At 35.3% G+C, this 25,387-nt stretch overlaps 1 protein-coding gene and 1 non-coding gene across 2 annotated transcripts in view; one reads left to right on the plus strand and one right to left on the minus strand.

Annotated features, from left to right (window-relative positions):
• The window catches only part of LOC129231517 (LIM/homeobox protein Awh-like), a 136,697-nt gene that overhangs the window by 105,359 nt on the left and 5,951 nt on the right, over nucleotides 1–25,387 (plus strand). The window contains exon 5 of the mRNA XM_054865854.1: nucleotides 7,304–7,543. Coding sequence (XP_054721829.1) covers nucleotides 7,304–7,543 — 240 coding nt within the window. The remainder of the gene's footprint in view (nucleotides 1–7,303; nucleotides 7,544–25,387) is intronic.
• On the minus strand, nucleotides 80–161 carry Trnas-cga (transfer RNA serine (anticodon CGA)). The gene has a single exon. It is a non-coding gene; the product is annotated as a tRNA-Ser (tRNA).

Genomic DNA, 25,387 nt, shown 5'->3' on the forward strand with positions numbered 1-25,387 from the left:
TCGTGATTCCTGAAAGTTTTTTAAACTTTTGAGCTATCCTCCTCTTCGAGATTTTCAGTCGGAAGAAAAATGTTACACTCGCAGCCGGTAGGATTCGAACCTACGCGGGGAAACCCCAATGGATTTCGAGTCCATCGCCTTAACCACTCGGCCACGACTGCTTGCTCACATGTGCATAAATTACACAAAGTTGTCTTCTGTCGTAAAACAAAGAAACTTAATTGTACAGCCTTTTCAATACATCCACTTCAGAAAAGTAAAGTTTAATTTCATAATCATGCCAATAAATATATGCATTTTTCCACCTGTTAAATGTGTGACCGTTCCACATCATTCCTCCCCCCCTTTTTGGAGGGGGGGGGCAAGGTAACATGATAGATGAAATGTGCTCTAGGTAACGCATGGAAGTAGCTAGATGACATGCTTATTCAGGTCTTGATAAGAGTATTACTCTAGGAATACAGTAACTCCTCGTTACATCACGCCCCGTTATATCGCTCATTCAGATATATCACGCTTTTCTTTTGTCTCTCGAGAAATTGCATTAAAAAAAAGTTGCTTTACATGTGACATCGCAAAAAATCAAATGTAATATTTCACATACTTTCTTTTTATTTTCTAAATCAATGAACAAAATTAGTATGTTTTCCATAAATCAAATTTGTTGCAATTCAAGCTAAAACTTTCAATTCGTATCCCACCGTAAAACATCATAAATATTTTTAATTGTTACTTTTTAAATTTTAAAACAACATTTGGAAAGCTAATTTTCGTTTGTTCTCATTAAAAAAAATCGTCTGAATATGAGTAGTAAAATAGGTTTTTTTTTTTTTTTTTTTTTTTTTTTGTTGGTGCACATGTCATTGACTTGTGCGATAGTTGAATCGTAACTTTTTATGACTTCGGTTATATCGCGTTTTCGGATATATCGCGCTTTTTTGTTGTCTCCCGACAAGCGAGATATAACGAGGGATTGCGGTTCCTTATTATATAAAATCGATAGAAATTTAGGAATGTTACAATTAATGGGGGTGGGTAAAACATGAAAACAGAGTTAAAATTGTATAAAAATAACAATAATGGCTGACACGTGTTTCGGGGTTGAAAGGAATCCTTGCTTCAATCAAAAAACGATTAGGATAGAATCAAGTACAATCGAGAACACTTATAAAGGAACTATAAACTGAATCGACTTACGTTATTTTATGTTTTTAAGAATTCTGCAACTGTTGGATCTCTTCCTATTCATGAGCTCATTTTTTTCGTTCCTTGCAACCTCGAAACATTTATCTGCAGTTTTTATTGATATTTGAAAAATTCTAGCTCTTCTCTAGCAGTTTTTATGTTTTTAAATTTGAAGTGCTGTTTTATTTTTATTACGAGCTAGAAAACAGGTTCATTTAACTTCATAAGAGTGAAATACAGCAAAATGTTTGACTGATGCTTGCTATCAGAAATTGAGATCGACCTTGCGACCGCCTGATTATTCATGTTTAAGTTAATTTACAATACTTACTGCAGTTCAAATTTATTTTTAAAAAGTTACATCAGATGTTTTCACTCTCTTTTAAAATTAGCTAACTATGATTTTAAATATTTTCTGCACAAGATAGAATTTTTCGAAGAAGTGCGATTGTTTCGAACGCGAGCAGATCGTTTTTTGTGATTACGTGCAGTTTTCAATAATCCGTTAAATTCAACCTTACTTACCTCATGGTCGAAATGGCAAAAAAGAATAACAGCAGGCTATAATTTTCGTCGAATAAGTCAGTTTGAAAGAGTCGAAGCCGTACGAAAAGAACCACCTCTTATATTGAACATTGCATCAATAGAAATTCAGAGCAAGCTTCACCTAAACAGTAGTGTCAATGTAAGATAACTTATTTTACAGGGGTGATGAGTAGCGCGTGTTTTTTGCTGCTTTGGCTATAGTTTGGTGAAAATGAAAGCAGTTAATTTTTTCTTCTTTATTTAGTTTATAATATATTTATTTATTTTTTTTAATTTTACATCTTTTCAAAATAAATGTATTCATTTATTTTATTTGTTTATTTTTTGTTTGTTTTATTTTACTTTTTTGTTTCATTTCTTTATTTGTATTTTATTATTTAAAATTTTTTGCACATTGTTGTTATTATTCAAATTTATTTATATAGTTCTTTATTATTAAATTTATTAATTTACATTTATTCGTTTATTTTCGTGCATTTTTCAAGGGAATTAACAATTTTTTTAATTCTATAACCTTTGCAATCAATTATTATATCAAACAAAAAGAGTAGTTTTAGTGCGACGAAATTTCAGAACCAATGAGTTAACCGCAAAATTAGTGTTTTATCTTCACTTTAAAATTTTAGATGCGCAGATATTCTTTATCACAATTTTTGAACGTTTTTTAAGAATGGTAACCCGTACATAAGGTCATGTAAAAGCTCAACACTTCTGATCTAGTCGTTTTCTTTTAACCGATTCATTCAAATTGTTAGTTTGATGTTCTTTCATTGTTTCTTGAAGATAAATAAAATAGATAAAACCAACTTTAAAGAGCCTAAATCTGTCTTTATTTGCCACTCCTGTTTCCACAAGACGTTTTGTCAATTTTATTAAGAAAGTTTTAGTTAAGGTTATCATTTCGGCATTCATAAGTTTCGTGAGGCATATCTGTCATTCAATACAATACCGGCAGTGTGGCCTAGTGGCAAAGCGTTGGTTTCGTACATCCAGGTTCTCGGGTTCAAACCTGGTCCAAGTCGGCGGATTTTTAAGATACAGAAAATCGTCAGCGTTCATTTCATATGATTGTTCGACATGTTAGCCCTTTAAACTTCGCATCCTCGCAGCTAAATTAAACTCCTAGTGTAATTTGCATAGTAAGAGCTCATTTGCCTACATTTCGGCAAAAACTGGACGTCAAATTTTCAAGTGTTTAAAGTATCGGAATATAATGTCTTGTGTGATATGAAGGAATGCTTACCAGACCCTACAGAATGCACTAGGTGCGCAAAGGGTCAGAAGCACAATGCGCAGACAAATTAAAAACAATGTAACAACAATATAGTTTAAGATGTTTGATACTTATTTGAACATGTTTTCTTAAAGTAGTTGCGACATTTTCAATCACTAATAGAAATTTTCCGCATTTTTCTCGAACTAACGAATGTGAAAATTGACGCTTTTCAGGAGAGCCAAAACAGTAAGTATAATTTTTTGTGTCTACCTGGCGCGTTTAGTTATTTTAAATGTTTTAATTCTTATAGGTAAGTTTAAGAGTAAAAAAATCTATTGTTTGATGAAGTTATGACCAGAAGCCCTTTTTCAGTACTACAGCAAATATCGAATTTGAAAAGCACGACTTTTCACATTCGTTAGTTTAGCATGGTGCCGACAATATTTATCTTGCAGCAGCTGTGTCATTTCGTTCACACTATTTCAACCGTTTCCTTAGTATTGCGTTATTTCCGGTTATTCATGCTTCTATACTTTAGCTACTTCTGTGTTTTCTTTTTTTTTCCTTTTGGCATTTTTAAAACTCAGCTCTGACGTTTCATGTACTTAAGTTATTCATTGCAATTTTGCTCGAGATTCTAATTTACTACGCATTTTCTACTTTTTCATTCTATACTTTGCTTTCATTTCGTTCAAACAACTGAATCAATTGAGAGTGATGCAGTACACTAATTTTATTGACCTCTGTTTGGCGATTCTGAAAGAAATTCTCCAGGTTGAACCTTTTGTTCATTTATAGCGATTTAAATGATTATGAACAGGCATTCTACGGTATCAGACATATCAATAACCACACATCAATTACACCCTACAAAGCAGGGCTGTGGAGTCGGTGGGAAAATGACAGACTCCGACTACGACTCTAAGAATTTTCCAGCCTCCGACTCCCAGCTAATTTTCCCCAAAACCAATCCTACTCCGACCCTGCAAGCACTGGCAGAGTTGCGGAATTTGAGGGAAAATAACCGACGCTGACTCTCAGAATTTTAAATCTTCGACTCTCGACTCCAACTCCTTCACTCCAAAATTAGTCCGACTCCGCAGCCCTGCTACAACGATTACAAGTATGTTATATTCTTGCTTCATAACATGAATTTAATGAAGAACATTGACTCTACTTCTACAAAATGCAGTTCAATTTCACAAGTTTCCGGAAACAATATTTTTTATAAAAGTGCTCAGTAACGGATGTATCTCCATATCTCATAAGATATGTCCATTACTGAGCGAAGAAGAATAAATATCGTTTTAAGAAATCATGAAAATTTAACAATAGGTATTATACAGAAGTACAATCTATATTCTTCATATCGCTCACTTCTTTCAACCACGTCATATCTCAAAAAACGCGCTTTTTCAGGAGAGCGATTTTAAAAGCTAAAAGTAAAACATCATGTAGTAAAACTATATTTCAAGCCACTGATTGAACTTTTTCTTACGCATAAGGTCTTTTTTCAAGAAAATCTGGTGTTTCTTCTGTTTCATGAAGAAGTGTAAAAAGTGTAAGTTTTAAAAAGTTGTTTCATTTATGACGTTCTTTGCACTAAATTTCAACGATACTATTTGAAATATCTCAAAATATGTCATTATTGTTATTAATTGTTCTCTTACGATACCGACAAAAATGCAAACATTGCGTTCTTGATTTAAAAAAAAGAGTAAGAATGAAAAATGCTCTTTTTTGTGTGCAATACAGTTTTCGGAATAAATAATATCATCCTTCACTTAACGATACAAATGTTTCATGCCTAATGGATCAAGCACAACCCAAGATGTGACATTCTTGAAAAGAATACTTCGAAAATACTTTAAAATGCAAATACGACACTTTTGCTCTCTAACGGCGAAATATTAAGTTATAGAAATGCAGGTTTTGCAGATATATGCTACTCATTCATGACAGTTCAGAAAAAGACATAATTCAAAATCACTAATTTTTGAGATATGACGTTTTTGAAAGGAGTAAACGATATGGTTCTAGTAGTGAAGTAAGGATTTAGCTCATTTGGAGTCTTTATAGGGTGTACAACAATTGATGCGCCAATTAAAATGGAACAGCCTAAATGCATGCTTCTACCTATACTTTTGCTATGTATCAAAATATTTAAATCTATTTAATCTACTTATATTTATTATTAGTATTTGCACACATCCGTATTCATCTGTAGGTAAAACCTGTCAGTCTACACAACGGTCTATATTTGATAATGTATTTCAGCTTAATGCCGAAATACTTATTTTTCTTCGTTGCCACTGATTTTTAAAGTAACTTTTACTGTATGGTCAACCCATTTTCACAAAGCCACGTTTGCCGTAAATCCTATTTCTTTACAAATAAACTTTAACATGCCTGGATGTGAAATTGTATAATAACACCTATTTTTTCTTAACAGAATAAATAAGTAGAGCTAATGAGACAAAGTTTAAGTTAATCATTTAAATGAAGCTACTTTAAATTAATTTTTGAAGCCATTCTATACGTAATTTTTCTACAAACACCCGACATTTGTTGCGATGAAATTCATACGGTTTTTCCCCCCTTCTTTGTGTTAATAATATTCAGCAAAGAGATCTTTTATATTCGGATGCTGAATCACACATCAGAGCTGCATAAGCAAAATCTTAAATAAATACAAATCACTCACAGTGCGAATGCAAATGCGGAACATTATGAATACTGCTCACTCCAAAATTATAATAAAAAACGACGCGATACAAACATGAGAAAATATTTCGCATGAAAGAAAAGCGAAAAAATGATGCCTACGAATTTCAAGACACTGCATAATGTAAAGTACATATTCCTTTGCTCCTAAAAGTTATTAGCATATTATATTCACCGCATAATTAATAAGATCGGAGCACAGAACTGAACAAACACCGCATTATGCATAAAACCCTGTGTCACTTCCCGTACGCTAGATTTGATTAAATTTGTTGATTGCTGTCTCTCGGATTTCACCTCAAACCTCGACTAATTAAATTTCTTCTCCCCAACGCTTCTCTCGTGTCACGTTCATAAATTCCTCCTCGTGATCTTTTGTATGGATCCCGTCGCGAAAAAAAGTTGCAAAAATCTAAAAATACGCGTCTAAAAGCATTTTATGTGGCAAAACGAATTAATAAAATTAGGAGACTTGCCATCGTGGGTTATGTATTAAGTTGAGAACATCGCAAATGGTGAGTCAGGTTTTTGGTAGCATTATGCTTCCATTGTTTAAATATTTAACTTAATTATGCCTTTAAGAAAATTGAGCTCAAACCTGAAAGCCTCTAATTTGCCGCAATTATTATATTCACTCGGTTTCATAAAATTAAGAGAACGTGATCGCAGTTTCTTTGACAATTTATTTAAAGAATATATAAACCATTTTTTAAAGAGTTCGTTTCAAATGTAGAAAAAGCATCAATTTTTCATTCACACAGAATAAGCATATTTTATAATAAACCCATGTTTCACCATTTCGTTAAATCAGGTTCCATAGTAAATTTGAAATGTTATTTTATTTATTTATTTATTTTTTTTTTTTTTTGGTTCACACACATCTCAACTTAAGGTCTTACTTAATCTCAACGTACTCATTCACTTAAAGATTGTACTAATTTCTCAACTTGCTATCAACAAAAAGTTATCATGATAAATTTAGATTGTCTTTGATATCAGCAGTCGACCTGGTAGATTTTATGAGCTATTACAGGATCGGTGAAACCTTGTAACTGAAATGTATCCTTAGAATTCTGACGACCGTTTAAAAATGCAATAGATATCTTAATTTAAGCTCAATCACTGCCCAAATCATAACAGAAGCTTCCTCTAACCGAAGGCTTAAAATAGTCATCAAGACAATTGAAAGTAAGTTTCGGTACTCTTCTGTTATTGTTGCCCAATTCAGATAGCTGCAAACGACCAAAACTCGTCAAAAAATTGAAAGAGTAGAAAGCAAGACAAACATTTACAAGTCACTCAAACTGAGGAAACTTTTAAAATGGCTACTTCATACTACTCGTCCTCTCTTGGCTAGTTTAGCAAAATATTTGCCGACGATTTCGTCCTAATAACAGACTAGGGGGCTCCGCTCCCTTCTCACTCCGCTCGCCAACACCCAGTAGAAGTGACCTGCCAACAAATTGCTCAACTGATTGAAAAACGTACTTGTCGACAAAATTGTCGGTTTAGCGGAGTGATTTGCCCCATCAGTGAAACAGAAAAAATATTGAGTTGACAAAATAGTTTTGAATTAAATTGTTCTTGTTTCAACAACGTTTACTTATTCTTTTTTCTTTGTCCTTTCTCCAGAGAATACCGACCAAGACCCCCAACAGAAAGCCAAAACGAAGAGGGTTCGAACGACCTTTACGGAAGAACAGCTTCAAGTGCTACAAGCCAATTTCAATCTCGACTCGAACCCAGATGGGCAGGACTTAGAAAGAATAGCCCAAATCACTGGTCTCAGCAAACGAGTCACACAAGTCTGGTTTCAGAATTCAAGAGCACGGCAGAAGAAATATCTCAACAACCAAGCAAAAAAAGCTAATGGTGAGTTTTTTTTTTTTTTTTTTAGTATTCTGATGCAGGGTGAGGCTAAACAAGACGGAAAAACTTTACTAGGTGCCTAGGCGGTTGAAAACATCTAAACATGCAGGATATACAGAAACACGTGGTCGCAAAACACGGTCGAACACGCTACATGCACACGAAACATCGAAAATGGCGAATGCGGAACAGTCGCAAGTTTGTTACAAAAAATAAAATACATAAGATTTTAGTGTTTAAGATGGATTTAAAGCAATTGTTGACATTTGTGGCTAGCAGTTGGATCGCATGCGCCTCATTGACAACTCACAGACCGTTACATCGACGAGCCTGGCATTCTGACAAGATTTCACAGATCGCTGCGCTGTCGTTGCGACGCGTGTATTAAAGCTACAGGTCACAATTTTAAGCTGCTTTAAACCTTCCTTAAAAACTAGTGTTGCATGAAATAGTCATTGTGTAATAAATTTGCGACCTGTTTCACAACTGCCAGTTTTCTGTATTTGTGAGCATGTAGCGCGTCAGCACTTGCGTTTGCAACCATGTGTCCTCATGAATTCTTGCTTGTTTAGACATTTTCTACCTCCCAGTAAAATTTTGTCATTTTGTTTAGATTCACCTTGCGCATAATAAATCATTCAGGGGTAATATGGAACCAAGTTTTTGAGCAGGTTCAAGTGCAGAGCTCAATTTCCGGAAAACGTAGCTTCGTGAATATTGCTCACCACCTATTAAAATCGCATGAACTATTACGTTTTTAGTCGCTGCAAAAGGTAAAAAAATCTGGATCACCAATACCGAAATGGGTGTTGATATGGATACAGTAGCAGTTTCATTAAGAATTTCATGTAAAAACTAGCAGTAGCCGCACGGTGATGGCCGTGCTAAGAAGTTAAAGGAAGTCCGTTGAACAAAAAAAAAAAAATCCACTCCTATGCCCCACTTCTGATGTGAAATGATCATTTTTCTTCAACTAACATGCATATACACCTTTTCAGAAGACCTATTAAAGTCTCTTTGGAATTTAAAACAATTCGCTAAAACACATAAAACTATTAACAGTAGCTTTAAAACTCAAAATAACGCGCCAAGCAACCACGCTACAGTAACCCTGCCCTTTAGCGAGTGAAGCCAGTTTTCAATTCGAACCAGTAGTTCCTGAAATTACGCGCTTTCAAACAAACTCTACAGCTTTATATTATTAAATATAGAAGTACCCTCAAGATATGTCTCATGGATGACTCGAACCTATGCCAACCGGTTCGCAAAGCCCGCACTTTCAGGTCGAGCCACCGTGGCTACGCTCTGCGTTCCAATCATTTTATGTTATGATATTAATTTTCCCGTTTTCATAACATTTTTTATTGCTGCTCCACTCCTATTAGTCACAACGTGATGTTATATAACCTATAGCCTTCCTCAATGAATGGACTATTCGACACAGAAAGAATTTTTCAATTCGAACGAATAGTTCCTGAGATAAGTGCGTTCAAACAAATTCTACAGCTTTATAGTATTAGTATAGATAAGGTTGTTGCTTAAAAGATTACAAATGTAATAAACATGATCACATGCTTTGAAAGCACGCTTTTAGCTCTTTGTATAAATAGCTTCGAGTCACTGTAACAATAAGTCAGGGCTGCGGAGTTGGAGGAAAAAAGACCGACTCCGGCTCCGCGAATTTTAGGGCCGTAGACTTCGATCCTTTTAACCTAAAATCAATCCAACTCCAACTCCGCAAGCACTGGCAGAGTTGCGGACTTTCAGGAAAAATCACTGACTCAAACTCTTTAAATTTCAAACGTTTGACTCCGACTCTTTAACCCCAAACTCAGTCCGACTCCGATTCTTCGACTCTGACTAAAATGAAACAACGAAATAACAAAAACGAAATAAAACAAGAATTGGAGAGAAAAATGAGCTGATGTGTGCATCACATGACTTCCTTTTACGCTAATTTAATGAAAATAGTGCCTTGGGCAAAGAAATACTTTAAATTTTTTCACCCCAAGTTTGTTGCGAACCGAAGCAAAAAAAAAATATGCAAATTAATTTTCTCAATATTGGCAATTTTAATGTCATTCAATGGTGAACTCTCTAAATATCACCAATAGTGGCCAAATTGTAACCAGACTTAAATTTAAAAAAAAAAAAAAAACACGCCAAATTTGGCGCCAAGCTGGCGACGAAACTTGGCGACCAAAAGCTTGGCGATATATCGCCAAGTGTTTGCCAAATCATAAGATCACTTGAGTTTGCTTTGAAAACCATGATTTCCCCCCCCCCCTTCAAACGAGCTGATGTGTGCATCACATGACTTCCTTTTACTCCAATTTAATGTCATTTCCCCATTACTGGCAGTTTTAATGTGATTCAGTAGTTTACTCTCTAAATACCACCAACAGTGGCCAGATTGAAACCAAATTTAAAATTAAAAAAAAAAATCACCAGATTTGTCGCGAAGTTGGCGACAAAATTTGGCGATCAAAAGATTGGCGATATATCGCCAAGTGTCCGACAAATTATAGCACCACTTGAGTTAACATCGAAATTAACAATGATTCCCCCCCCCAAAAAAAAAGGGGCAAAAAACCCCCATAGGAACATCCGAATGCAACCAAAAGAGAAGGTGCATAACTAGGCCGCACTAGGAGCCTACGTACCAAATTTCAACTTTCTAGGACATACCGTTTTTGAGTTATGCGAGATACATACACACATACGCACATACATACGGACGTCATGAGAAAATTCGTGGTAATTAACTCGGGAGTCGTCAAAATGAATATTTCGGGTGTCTGTAGGTTCCTAGGCATATATCCACGTGTAGTCGGGTCGAAAAAAAAAACTCAATATTCATCCGTGGGTGAGAAAAATGGAAATTAAGGCCGATTTTTGAGTAAAAATTTTTTCGCGAATACAATACTTAATTTTTTGTAAAAGGAAGTGAAAAGTGAAAAGTCCCTCTTTGGAACATCCGAATGCAACCAAAAAGAAAGGTGCGCAACTAGACCCCACTGGCAGTCTACGTACCAAATTTCAACTTTCTAGGACATACCGTTCTTGAGTTATGCGACATACATCCGCACATACATACGTACATACGGACGTCACGAGAAACCTTGCTGTAATTAAGACGGGGAGCGTCAAAATGGATATTTCGAGTGTCTATACGTTCTTCGGCATATATCCGCATGTGGTTGCTTTGAAAAAAAAAAAAAAAACTCAATGCTCATTTGAGGGCGAGCAAATTGTAAATCAAGGCCGATTTTTGAGTGAAAATTTTTTCGCGAATACAATACTTCCTTTACTATGTAAAAGGAAGTAATTATTTCAATGGAGTTGTTATTACACTTCAGTTTTAAACTGTAATTTGTAATCGTGGAAACAAAATAATTTTCAGTTTTTTTGTCTTTTTCCCCTTTTTATAACGCTCATTATTTCCTGAAATGATTCGAAAACCATAACTGTGAGTAAAATGAAAAATAACTATCACATTTCTATATTAACTACTGTTCTTGACTTTTGCCTAAGCTACTTTTTTTTTTTTTGGTAAAAATAAAAAGAATAAACATTTGATTCAATTGATTGAAAGAAGGTACATTCTTTCAAATTAAGCAAAAAAGATATATAAAAAAAATTTCCTTATTGTTATTATTATATTAATTTATTTAATATTAATGGCGTGTACAAAATATCCCAACTCGATCAAACATTTCGGGGGAAGATTTTCTAAAATTTCGCATCTGATTACACCTTCTAGGAGGCAGCAGACAAATCGAAGTTATTGATCTATCTGAAACTACTAAACGAGAAGTTGCAACAAAAGTCAATCTTCTACACCATTTTTCCACCAGTGGAAACCAAAATGTCGTTTTAGCTCTCTTTCGAAATAGACTGCTCAAAACAATTAGGGGAGCACATGGTTTTAACAAAATTACGCAATGATGTATACCAATAAGTAACATAAAACGAATCATCCGTAATTTAAAGCTTACCAGGAAACGGATCAAGAAAACTTTATATGTGAATCAAAGTTCATGACGTCAAAAACCAGAAAAAGGAGATAAGGACAGAAATCGAGATAATCCAAAAACGTCTGTTTTATTGCTGTAACTGTGAAATTCGATTGTGCAGTATTTGTTTTTGAGACAAGGTTACTTGAGAATGACTCAACAATGTGATATACCTGAATCCATAGCATGGCATGGCGTGTTATAGGCAGACTGGAATCCGAGCAAACACAACGTAGTGTCGCGAACGCTGTTGGAGTCGCCAGAAGTGTTGTTACGAGGCTGTGGAATCGATTCCAAGAAACAGGAAATGCTAGACGTCGACCAGGGCAAGGCTGGCATGCTCCACTACAGCAACTGATGACCAGTATATACGGTTTACAGCCCTTCGAAACAAAACAGAATGCTACGCAGCTGCAAAGGCAGTTGCGCTTGGCTACAGGACGAAGGGTGGCCAGCCAAACAGTAAGTAATCGGCTTCATGAGGGGGGGGGGGGGTTCTATGCACGTAGTCCAGTGGTCTGCATTCCGTTTACCTCATGCCACCGTGTGGCCCGAAGAAGATGGGCTGCTGAACATTGAGATTGGGAGCAACATGGTTGGAGCCAAGTGCTGTATACAGACGAGTCTCGATTCAGTCTGGAGTGGGACACCCGACGTGTTCCTGTATGGAGGGACAGGGGCACTCGAAATAATCCTGCATTCGTTCGTGAAAGGTCACAAAACTGACGAGCTGGTTGGATGGTATGTGGTGGAATCATCATAGGCGGACGTACGGGCCTGCATATCATTCGGAATGGCACTTTGGCGGACCGAAAGTATGCCGACGAGATACTGCGACCTCATGTCATCCCTTAAGGTGGAGACCTTGGAGATTTCTTTGTTTCCTAGGATGATTATGCCCGATTATATAGAGCTCGTCTGGTGGAGAACATGTTTGAAGCTGAAGCATTACAGCGTATGGAATGGCCAGCGTTCTCTCCTGACCTGAATCCAATCGAGCATGTTTAGGACATGCTCGGACGACGCATTGCTGCGCGACCAAGGCCGCCTGTTACTGTTTGAGACTTGGAGATTGCACTTTTTGAGGAGGGAGACAGTATTCCCCAAAGTCAGATCGATAACCTCATTGCATCCATGGCAAACAGGTGTGCAGCAGTCTTAGTTGTTCGAGGAGACCACACGCCCTATTAAAGCTCTTGCCTCATGTCTAATTATCGTTTACAAGTAACCAAATTGTTGCCCCAAATAATCTTTTCATGTTTTTCCCATATTTTTAAAGAATTAAACCTTAATTCCAAATTTTTTGTCTTTTTTTCTGTATTGCGTACTTTGATACGCGCGTACTACCCATTGTATGCCAATACGTGGCTGTCTCGTGCGGTTTTCTTCACTTTTCTGCTTACTCCCCTAATTGTTTTGAGCAGTGTAGTTCGATTAGCAAAATACAATACAATTTTACGCGAATTTGATTATGCACAGTTTAAGATTTGATGTCTTTATTTTATTCCACACGGATCAGTTTTGGTTTTACACGGATGCGGTATTGCCAAACCAGATAATATTTTCCCCTCTTTCAAAATCCAAACTCCTGAGATTACAGATAACATGCAATAAACTGCATTTTGGAGTGCTAATAAGAGAGCTTGGGCCACTGGTGACCTTTTTTGCGTTTGGCTCCTTAGCTATGTCCAGAAATCAAGTTGAATTGAATATTTCAGAAAGGGCGTAAGTCCTACGGGAATCCATTGGACTTACGCCCTTTCTGAAATAATCGATTCAGGTATTTAACTCGCAAAATTCAAAGCTCACTAGAAGAAGAGTTTTTAGAAGTGACAAAGGGGACAAAACTAGCGAGGATACCGACATCAACTACCCACAACTAAAAACACTCTCGTAGAAAATATAGAGCCATTTCTTTGATAATGGCAAATAATCTTTCTAATTTGTTAGTGAAGGAATATCTCAACATGGAAGTGACGCGAGTGATCTTTGATGCGTTAATGCCCAGCAAAGAACAAAAAATAAATAATTAATGACTGCCAATAGACTATCATAATCAACTCTTTTTTTTTTTAATAAACACTTAGTTAATCCATGTTTCAAGGGTCTCCATCCTTTTTCGCTCACGGGCCACACTGCAAATTTTTGGAGGTGAGGCGGGTCAGTCAAACAATATTTTAGCTCAGATGGTCTATTTAGCGCCAGCCCGCCCCCACCATGCATCGCGGATAAAGACATATATATATATATTTTAATTAAGCTCTCAGGGGTGGTTTTCGAAAATTTCTGGGCTTGCTTCTAAGTTATCATATTTCCTTATACATATTTGCTGTTAGCTAAATTAAATTATATTTCCAGTTCCCATAAAGCTCTTATAATATAACGAGAGGGAATCTTGTAAAATTTAGAATAGTTCAGAAAACTGAAATAAAAAGCATTCTTTGTCACAAAATAAAATGAAGTTAATGAGTGATTGATATAAGACAAAACTATTGCAATGTACTACACATGTATTTCATTGAATTAATGATGATTAAAAACTTGGAAATAAATAAGAACACAACACGTGTAAAGCTTTTAATTTTTTTAAAAAAGATGAAAGATTAATGAGAAGATTGCATTTGTTTACCACATAAAATTTCACTGAATTCAGGGACAAACTTCGTACTTCCAATCATTAAGAGGGATTTTAAATGTTCGTCTGATAAAGAAGATCTATACTTAGATTTAATATACTTCAATTTTGAAAACGTCTGTTCACACTTGTAAGTGGATACAGAAAGAGAAAACATCGCTCTAGCACGATTTTTTAAGTTCTCTAAGTCTTTCTCTGGTAGAGAACTGTAAAATGGAAGTAGGTAAAATATAGAAAAAAGAGTCAAACCGCTTCGTGGTATTAGCAAAAAAAAAAAAAAAAAAGGACAACCTGAGCGAAAATCGTCTTTTCTTCTAGATAGAATTCTTAAGGGGTTGGGAATCCACTTTCCCATATTTCTTAGCTAAATAAAAAGTCACATGTGCATAAAGAAACAAAATTATGAAAATTAAAACGACGAGATTAATCCACAATGGTTGATGTTCTGTTTAAAACGCTATTTGTGGGACATTTTCGATTTCTGTTATCAAGTTTTTTCGCATAATTCAGAATCTAGCATTAAAGTTTGGCAACAAACATTTAAATCTGGTGTCATCCTCCTTCTGAGGCTGAGCTGACCACTAATGAAACACGTGAAGACAAGAGTGAGCGCATGTTTTCCCTGGGGCCAGGAAAAGTCAGGGGACAACGAGAGGATGTAGCCCGGAGAAAAGAGATTTGTTCTCGGAAAGAGCAAAAAGAAAGATGGGTTCTGCACTCTTAGTTAACGGTAAAAAAGGATTAAAAAAAGATTTAAATTAATGATAAAAAGATTTTAAACAATTATTTGTAATTAAAAATAATATCTCAATTATATTTCCAACGAGGCTGTCTATGTTCCGAAAAAAAAAAAGAGTTTGCAAGCTTCCCGCCGGCCGGACAAAATCTGTTCACGGGCCGTAGGTTGGAGAACCCTACCATGTTTTATTTATGAACGTTGTGCATATGTATTGAAATAAGTGCCCATTAAGCTTGTTATATATTTATCTATCGCTAAAATGAAATATTTTTTTTATCTATGGAAAACCCCTATTTTAACGCTACTATTAACTCTTAATTTACGCGGTTTTGACTTGCACAGAATTTTCGTGGAACATAACCCCCGCGTAAGACGAGGGTCCACTGTATATTCAGAAAAAGTAATTAGTAGTTAGAAGAAGATAAGAAAATTATTGGTTGGTTTTTGTATTCCAAATTAATAGTGTATACTTGATCGAAATTTTTTCTTCCGAAATTTTAATGATGATTGATTGATATCGATTTACGCCACCTATACTATTGATTATATCGTTTCTAAGCCACCATGTACCTGTTATGTAAACAAAATGAGTGCGAGTTATGTGGCAAAAACGAGCATTGAATTCAGATTTTAAATTAATGATTATATTTTTAAAAATACATGTGTCACATCTGTTGCCGGGATGCGGTACTATTAAATACTACGATCACGAGTACGTGGTGAAAAAAAAATTCGTGGAAAAGAATACCTCTTCGGTCTTAGAGGATAGCTTTTCAAGAAAAAGAAATGGAAATGTGGGACAAAAAAAAAAGCAATTTTTTTGACATTTGAAATTTTTATTTTTAACTTTTGCTCTATCAAGTTGACTTTCATCAGTTGTGAAAGATAAAAAGATGATTGCCGTTTTTTAAAATTCATTTTCAAGTGAAATGGTGTCATGCACAAATTTGGGAACTAGAATCATTGGGCAATAAATCGTTCTACCTAGTAAAAAAATGTATGGCGTTTTGATCGCACAGCGTTAATTAACGATCAAAGATGGCAAGATGGTAGAACATAGGGGTTCTCAACCTTTAAGGCTCTGCACCCCCTTTGATCACTGCCCCCCCCCTATATGTTGTTAACACAAGAGGAATCTGGAGCTGATTAGGATAGATGAAACTAGTTAATAAGTAAAAATCCGGAAAATTTCACGCACAAAATTTAATATCCAACGCAATACGGATTAATGGAGCATACGAAATTCAGAAAACAAAGACACAAATAAAAAAATTGAGAAAATTTAGGATCACATGATGTTGGCGTGTACCATCAGTCACTTTCACAACATAAATGAGAGGGCCGATACTGTATTTTATTTTTCACATATGATCATAAAAATTGAACAAATCAGTCTTTTTTTTTTAATTTTATATTTTATGACTCACGCCTTCCCCCTTACATTTTTATACCCCTCCTAGGGGGCACTACACCCAGATTGAGAACCGCTGGCGCAACATATCACTTGATAGAGCACGTAAGAAACATAATACACAGATTACACTAACCTACAAACTTAAATTTTTTGTTTGTGGCATTAAAGAAAAAATTATTTTACATAATGTCGGTGTGCTTAATTCGAATTTTCAACCCGTTTTCTTCTATCACGTACAGTTTTCATGCGAAATCACTTTACATGTGTTGCATAATCACTCGAATTTCATCACAAACATTTTCATAAAGAAAAATTGAAACTTGTTTTTTTTTTTTTTTTTTTTTTTTTTGGATCGGATTAACATTACCCCATCGTTAAAAAAATAATGGTACGTGACAGTTAATTTCTGGCTTCCAGTTTGATTCCAGCGTGCTAAAAATATCCCCAAAATACTCAAACTTCGAAGGTCGCAATTTCGCTCACTTCGAAAAAGTATTCTATACTGCCGTGTGCAGGAAAACGGCAGTATCTGCAGAAATGAGTTTTTGAGATATTTGAAGAAATGAAAGTTTAAGAAATTGAAGTTTATTCAATACTAACAATAGGAAAACTCTTTTCACGCCATTTTTTCACCGGAAACCAAATAAGCGAGATTTTACAATAAAGATAACGTACAATAGATGACAAAAATGCAAAAAAAAAAAAAAAGAAAAAAGAAAAATTTGCAGTTACTGCCCTTTACCTGCACACGGCAGTATACCCGGTATACTGTGTGTGCTCTGTATAATGTGCTAGGACTTTTAAAAAAGATTTCGCAGCGAGTTGAAATCAGTATAATATGTTTCACCAAAGTATCGAATACATGCTGCTCTTTAATTTAATACAGAGCTTAAATGATTTAGTAGAACATAGTTTTTAGTTGTTAATTTTAGTTCTTTTCTGTTAGCCGTCATGATAAAAGTTATAAATAGTTCAATGTTAGTTTAAAAAGATAAATAAAAATAAATATTCTCACATTAGAATAGATTATTTGAAGCTTTCCAAACCATAATTTTAAAAGTAGGTTTTACAAAAAATTCTCAAGCATTACAAAGTGTTTTTACAAAATCTTGTACTAATACTTAGTAGGTTAAATATGTTGCTTTTCTTCTGCCAGAAACTATCGAAGCAATCCACAAGATTATGAAATAAGATCGAACAGTTTAGTATTTTCTAAAATATACCCCAATCATTTCTATAACTCATCTCTTCCTCATCTAGTTGACATTTTGTATATCCAATAAATAATGAAATGATATTTTTAAGAAGGTTTAATCTAAAAATTAATTTCAACAGGAGACAAAACTTCGCAATGAAGTACAAAATCAAACAAAGTATTTAAAAAAAATATTTACTAAGCATTAATAGAAATATATATATATAAATTATATATGAGTTACAGAACATAGTAACTGTTAATTAATTAAATGCATATTGAATTATACATTATTTTCGTTATTTCCGTAGTAAATCAATCCATTGAAAAAGGGGAAGGGATGCTTTGAAAGCTGAATTTAGGAAGCAGCATTTAAAGTTCTTGAAAACTGATTTCTTTGGACGTTTTATTAACAATTATGTATAAGAAACTATAATATAAATGATTCCCTTTGAAACAAAAAATAAGATTGTTTTTATAGAAATTTTGCTTTTCACTTACCTGGGTAGCTTCACGTCTTGGAAATATCCAACCATGCTTTCTACAGGTCATTTCTATTCAAATGGTCGTACAGCAGATCATTATGTACCAGTTCGTGATCTTCAAATTCGTTTTAACAATAAAACAATGACCTGCTGGTTGTCAGGCATAGTTCGCGCCACGTTTGTTTGTTTTTATTTGCAATCTACAAACTGGAATACTGTGAGGCTCTGATAAGTTGAGCTCCGACTCTGACAACGTTAACCTCTGTTTCGGAAAATGGGGAGGGGTAATTGGTGATAAGTTGAGTTGAGAAACTTTCTTAGTAGTTCTTCAAAAATATTCTAACTAAAGTCCGAGCCAATAATACGTCTAGTTTTCACTAATCTCCCATAAAACAGGTAAACATAGTCAAGGTCACAGCTCAACTAACCAGAGCTGCACTATACGAAAGTTGATCAAGCACCTACTTTGATTTGATTTGATTTGATCTCGAATCCTGGGACTCCAAAAATTTATGGAGAGCTGCGAATTCTTTTCGCCTTGCCTCACTTCCTTGAATAAAAGTCACTATTGAAGAGTTCTTCTAACTTTGTCTATCTTGTTCCTATAAAAGTAGAATATCACGATAAGATACTTTCTCAACTAAAAATAGAAGACTATTTGGTAAAAGTTATTGATCATAGCAGAAAAGCATGCATCAAGAGAAAGAAACCCCAAAGCAAAAGAAAAAAGCAAACGGGGAAAGCATGCAACACCGAAACAGTCTCAACCAAAGAAAGAAAACAAAGCCTGAGCGACCCCAGGAGTAAACAAAATATCTTGATCAAGAAATTTGATATGAAGAGGATTTTTGTATTTCTGAATAAGCTCTATTAAACGTTTTCTATTTGATTTTGTTTTTGTACAATGATGTAGTATATGATCAATTGTTTCAGGAGAGTTACACAAATCACAGTTTGGGGAGTTCGTATTTTTCATTTTGAAAAGTTTGCTTTTTGTAATATATTTTTGTAATATAACAGTCACAGATTAGTCTATTCAGGAAAATTTCAATCCTTCTATTTTGAACTTTGTAACTTCCTTTGTTTGAGGGAATTTTTCTAAATTTAAATTTTTCAAAGTATTTGGATTTTTCCCAATTTTCCATTTGCTCCTCATGTTTCATTTTCAACAGATAATTATTAGTCTTTCCATGTAGTGATATTTAAGCTTGGAATGTTTGAGCCACATGCTGCTTCCTTTGCAAGAGCATCAGCATCCTCATTTAATTCAATATTTGAATGACTGGGGGACCATACTAAATAAATATAATTTTTGCTGGATAACTTCTCCAAATAATATCTGGTAATTTTCACAAGTGGGTCTTGATTTTTGTTTTCACTTCTGATGGCGTTGATTACACTAAGACTATCAGTGAGAATAATTGTTGGCATATCAGCTTTTATAAGAAGCACCTACTTCGCAGCACATGCGTAAACGTCGATGTGCCGGTGCCAGTTAAAAATCATTGTGAGAAGATAAGACGAATGTGGAGCTCCGTTTGTGTTGCCTCGTTGTACGATTACTCTAACGTCTATCATGTCGTACAGGGGCATTCCGAAGTTTAATTTTTGGGAGTGCGGAAATTCTTAATTTGCCGAGTTGAACTCCAAATTGCGCCGAATGATGATTAATTTGCCGAATGAAACTCCAAATTTGCCGAATGATGATAGTTTTGTGAATGGATTCACAAATTTTGACGAATGATGAAAATTTTGCCTAATCGTCAGACAAATTTTGCCGAATAAAGACATTTTTGGAAGGTCACAGTGGCCTCTCGTGACCTTCCATCAGGGCGCCTCTGATATCGTTGCACAGACAAGCTTGCGGGAGTGGGAGGAGGGGGAGAACTTGACGACAGCACATATCGTCGATGTTTTCTGAAATTCATAGGAAGAGACAGAAGCAATCTAGATCGGTCTGAGTGTGGACCTTCCCCTGCTGGAAGAAACAGTCCGAATCTAACTACGCATGAATTAAGATATCTTCAGCAGCCAAGGTGTAGTTAGAAACATTACGTTCTGTATCAGTTTTCTCGGATCAGTGGAGGCTACTGCAATTACTTGTAAAAAATATTGATGCTTAATTGTCAAGTTTTGCCCTAGACTTTGCAGTACACTGCTAAGATTATCCTTTTACGTGAGAAAGTTTTCACTGAAAATTTCAATACGGTTGTTTTATTGACGCGAAAATAACGCTATGCTCATGCTATCCAAAATGACACTGTAATGAGGTCATTTTCTTCATTTCAACTAATGTTTCATTACCCCTCCCCCTTTTTCGGAGAGATTTGAATCCAAACTCTTCTATCTTCATCTTTAGTTTTATGAACTATGAGAAATAGTAGCGTACTCAAAAATTTTTCAAAAGAGGGGGGAGGGGGGGGGTCCAGAATTGCATGCCCACCATTTTTATATCCCAACACGAACCCAAACATATTCTTTTGATTTTATCGATTGAAATCATTTTTTTTAATTATTGAATAATTACTTAGCATTAGTTAATAAAAGAAATTTATTAATAACAAATACTTAATTAAAATACCAGAAAGCACAAGAATGAATGTATTTACTTTTCGTTAATTAAAAATAAAAACAGTGAAGCAAAATCATTATTGCAGAAAAATTGATCGAATTCGATTTTGTTCGAACACTTATTGAGAGTTCGATTTTGCAGGGGAAGAAAGAGAGGAACTACATTTTATTTTTTTCATTTATTAAATCTGAAATTATCCCCTTTTCCGGAGAGATTATAGTTACCTTTGTTGAAAATTAGTTTGAGTACTACATACATAGGATTGTAGTCAATCAAAAAAAAAAAAAAAAAATCGAGGACGATGGAAGGGGTCTGAACCCCCTGGACACTCTCCTTGTGTGTGCCACGAACGGCAATTAATATACAGATCGATTTACCAAAAAAAAAATCTTTAATTATGATGTTTTTCAATCATGAATACTTTCAAAGTTTTTCGAATAAATCTTCGACATTACGCGGTTTTCCACTATTCCAAACCATTTTAATTCACTATAACAAAAAACTAACAAAATCAAGCGGAACATTTTAAAACTTTTCAATGAAGTATTGTTTATATTTCATGTAGCTTGCAAAACTCCCACACACGCATTGCAGCAGACAATATTACGTCTTTTACCACCTCACGTATTTCCAATACAGGGGACTTTTCAAAGTTCCTGAAGCGTGAACAAATAAGGGGTTTCACCCCCCTGCGGTCTCTTGGATCTGTAAGCATTCAACTGAGTGTAATGAAGCAACGTACCATACACCATTCGCTTAGTCGACCATGAAACCCCTACATGTTGCCAACCCCATGCCTAACGAAGTGTATTGTAGAGATTCGGTACCCCTTCCCCAATTGCTAATTTCTCCTTCCCCATTCATGTCAGCAATTCTTTTTGCACTAAATGGATATCCGTGCTTAGTACAGTATAGGATTAAATGTAAATTTCGAAAAGTCTGTTATAATAAACACAATATTGTACTGGTCCGAAACTTTGATGTATGCGCAATGTTTTGTTCGAGCAACAATTATGTAAAATCTAGTCTTCAATTTTCTTAGGTTTCAAGTTCTTATGAAATAGCAAATGTACTGAGCCAAATCTTAGCCCCATTTTCAAATTACAAAGCAATATATTTATACAATATTTTCGAGTTAAGAAAAATATTGCAAAAAGTAAATGCAAAATGAAACAACGTGGGAAAGCCTGATTTTGACATTGTGGACCCCTGGTAAGAGAAAAAATGGGGCCCAGCACAACTATACATTTGTAATTTGCGTTGTAATAAATTTAGAATATTTTCATTCGTAATAAATAACATTTTGAAATGTTTAGAGGTTTTTTAAAAGTCTCTCATTGGGGGTCTCGTTTATAGTGCTGCTCTGTAGCAATTGAGGGGGCTTCATCACTCTTGGAAGGGAGGGCTGGACATTCCTGGACTACAGAAAAACTGAAGGACCTGGGGGAAGAATGATCATAGTCCACCACGGTCAAATAATCCCCAATACCTTTTTGGGCTTGAAATCTCGAATCGTTTCCAAGTTAAACTCATTCTTCCCTGTTAAAACTCACTCACTATGATGATTCTTGCCTGAATAATATTTCTCTTGAATACTGTCTGTAATAATCTACGTGTTCCCATAGGTTAACCAGAGTTTTTTTTAGAAAAATGGACTTTGGTCGTTCTTCCCCGTAGCCCTTCAACTGCTTCAAAAAATACCTTCTTTAGGGCTAAGCTCAAAATATTTCGGAAGCGAAAAGATTGTTTATTACTCCTTAAAGTGATAAGCAATTTGGAAGGCGCATCCCCGGAAATATAAATATACCTTAATTCCTTATTATAAGCATACTTAATTTAATTTTTAATCTTAATTATATCTGTGAATGTATATAGGTGGATCAAATATAAACGAGAATTCGACTGAACGCTGCTGTTAGTAATAAGTCTGAGGTGGATTTTTGCCTGTATGTTGGAATGCCTGAGGAAGGGTTTTTGTGCGCACACGCTCACGCACAGTAGAGCTATGGGTTGCTTCAGAACGCCATGAGCGAGCAAGTGGTGCAGGTGCACACGACTTTTGCGCAACGCATTATTAAATTTCTCGAAAAAGAGAGCGCCAAATCTTCAGAAATCTTGAGACGGCTTCAAGTATACTTTGGAAAAGAGACATTTTAGCTGACTCGAGTGTATGAGCGGGCAAAACAAAAAAAAAAAAAATTGTGGAGGGAAGATAAGTTGTGGAAAGTGAATCTCATGAAAGCAGAATGCGGAAAATCATCGCTACAGACAGCATTGCTGCCATTCGTGAAGCAATGGAAGAAGGATAATTAATGCATGCTATTACTGTGGCCATTTGGATGATGCAAAATTTACGATGCTGCGTACTGCAATTGGATGAGGCTGCGTACCGCTACAAGCGAAACTGGCAACCGATATGTTACGTCATTTTTCTCCATGAAATGCAAGGCCGTATACTGCCGCTGTAAGGGGGTCGGGGAATTGGAGGAAATTCGATTGGGAACCTCTAGAACACTCTCCGTACTGTCCAGATTTAACACCCTGCGACTACCATTTGTTTGGACCAATCAAACAAGACATAGGAGGACAGCGATTTGATGATAATGCAAGTATGGAAGAGTTGGTCCGCATCTGGCTCTGCACACGTTCCTCTTCTTTCTATCATGACGGCATCTAAAAGTTTTCAATCCGGAGGAGAAAATGCGTATGAAAGAAAGAAAACTATGAAGAAAAAAGTTCTGCGAGTATTTTTCGTTTCTTCTTCTTCTTTTTTTTTTTTTTTTTTTGGTTGATGCAACAAATAAAGTTTAAAAAAAAATTGCATTAGATGGGTCCTCGAATAACTTGATAAATGATACGGGAAGTTTTTTGATTGAAAATCTGCAATGCGACTCGCATGCAATATGCGATGCTTCCAAGATTTTTTTTCTTTTTTCTTTTTTTTTAAATTTTACAGCTTGAAAACTTTTTTTTTTTTTTTTGGACATGGGAGCTCATAGAAGTGAGGCCGATGCTCTGGTTTTGCACTGGAAAATGAATGAAAAAATTATTTAAAAAATCCAGAAAATGGAGATTGTTTTTGAGGATTTTTTAAACATTTTAGTGGGGAACATCTCCATGAGTGTATTTCCTTGATACAAATGTTCACTCTTTTGATTTTTTCACCTCTCTAGTCCCTCAGAAGAATGTTAACAATTAATATTGTTACACCCCCTCTAAATAAAAATAATGGTTATGCAACTGTTGAAAACTGGAAAAAAAAAGGGGGGGGGGGGGTGCTATCTAAAAATTGGTTGGGTAGGAAAACGGTGGTCATAGTTGGATTTAGGGGGAATTTTGCTTGAGAATCACCAAGAGTGGCCCCAAAAGCATTTTGAGAGTTTTCTTTTATTTTTCTTATTTTCATTCCGTGCAGTGTATCGAATAAATACTGAAAAAGCACGTACTTATGGTTTACACAGAAAAAAACTAATTTTCAACGTATAAGAACTGTGTAATACGATTACTGTGGCTCTATAAAAAATTTCGTAACTAAAACTATCAAACACCCCAAAACTTGTACTACTTCAGTTCAGAACCACCGTTTCTGGTCACAACATAAGGCATCAACTCCTACATAACTATAGTTCCGACATTCTTCGTTCGAATGCATATCAAAAGGTACCGTCATATTGGGCGACTTTACCCTATTATTTAACTTACTATGACCTGCCCTTATGGTCTCATTGCCAATCTATGGGATATAATCTGTAATGATGAGCATAGCTTGAGTACTAATGAACTCTATTGATAGTTATTCAGTGACATTAAATCAATTGACTGATCATGGACATTGTATCAGAATAAACATATGATCTAGTTGGTAGCTATCTGTCGTTAGCTTTCAATACATTGGCGACCTATTATAGATCATTGTGAGTAACGAATTTCTACAATCGTATTTGAAAACCGCCCTCAATATTTAGTTTTTTTTTTTTTTTGAGGGGGGGGGGGTCGTACGTAGGGAACATCTGCCCCCCACCTAAAGGGATAAAATTAATTTAGCTATCACATGAAATAAAATTTTAAATTCATTTTTCCATAACATGAATAAAAGATAAACAGCTGAACTACTATGCAAAAAAAAAAAAATAGTTGAATAAAATCATTTTTATTTGCTATAGGAGTAATATTGGAATCGAATGTCAGTGCAAAAGAATACATTTTACTTGATAGGGACGTTTCCATGGACACTTTCAACCCCGGAAAAAACCTGCTTTCCGCCGCATTCCGGTTATTTGCTGGGTATATGTGGATTTTTTCTTTTTCTGCTTTCTTCTGGAGTGAAAGTGGAGTTTTAACCCAGAATGCATTATGCGAAACAAGTTCGTCTACTTGCTGTTAAGGATGCTGGGTAAAAACCGCTTTCTCTGGTATAGCAAAAAACCTCTTTTAACATGGAAACGGGGAATTTTTCAATCGGTTTTTTGCGGAGTAGGAGTGGAGATTTACCGGGTCGAAAAGTATGTTGTGAACGCGGCTATTGGTGGTCTCACTGGCTTCGTTTTCAAGGGTCGTAATATCGCGATTCGTCTACTGCTTCTTCTTTGATGGAATCAGTAATTAACATTAAGAAGGGGGGGGGGGAAAAAGCAATGTGTGTATGTGTACCTAAAAGCGTCATTTCAATCATGGTAGCGAATTTTAAAATCATGGACTTTTTTTTCCCAGTTTATAAGATATGAAAAATGAAAGAAACCACACGGTACTTTACTTGGCAAAACCATAATCTTCATTAAAACGGTATTTAGT

This window comes from Uloborus diversus, chromosome 10, assembly GCF_026930045.1.
Source record: "Uloborus diversus isolate 005 chromosome 10, Udiv.v.3.1, whole genome shotgun sequence".
NCBI lineage: Eukaryota > Metazoa > Arthropoda > Arachnida > Araneae > Uloboridae > Uloborus > Uloborus diversus.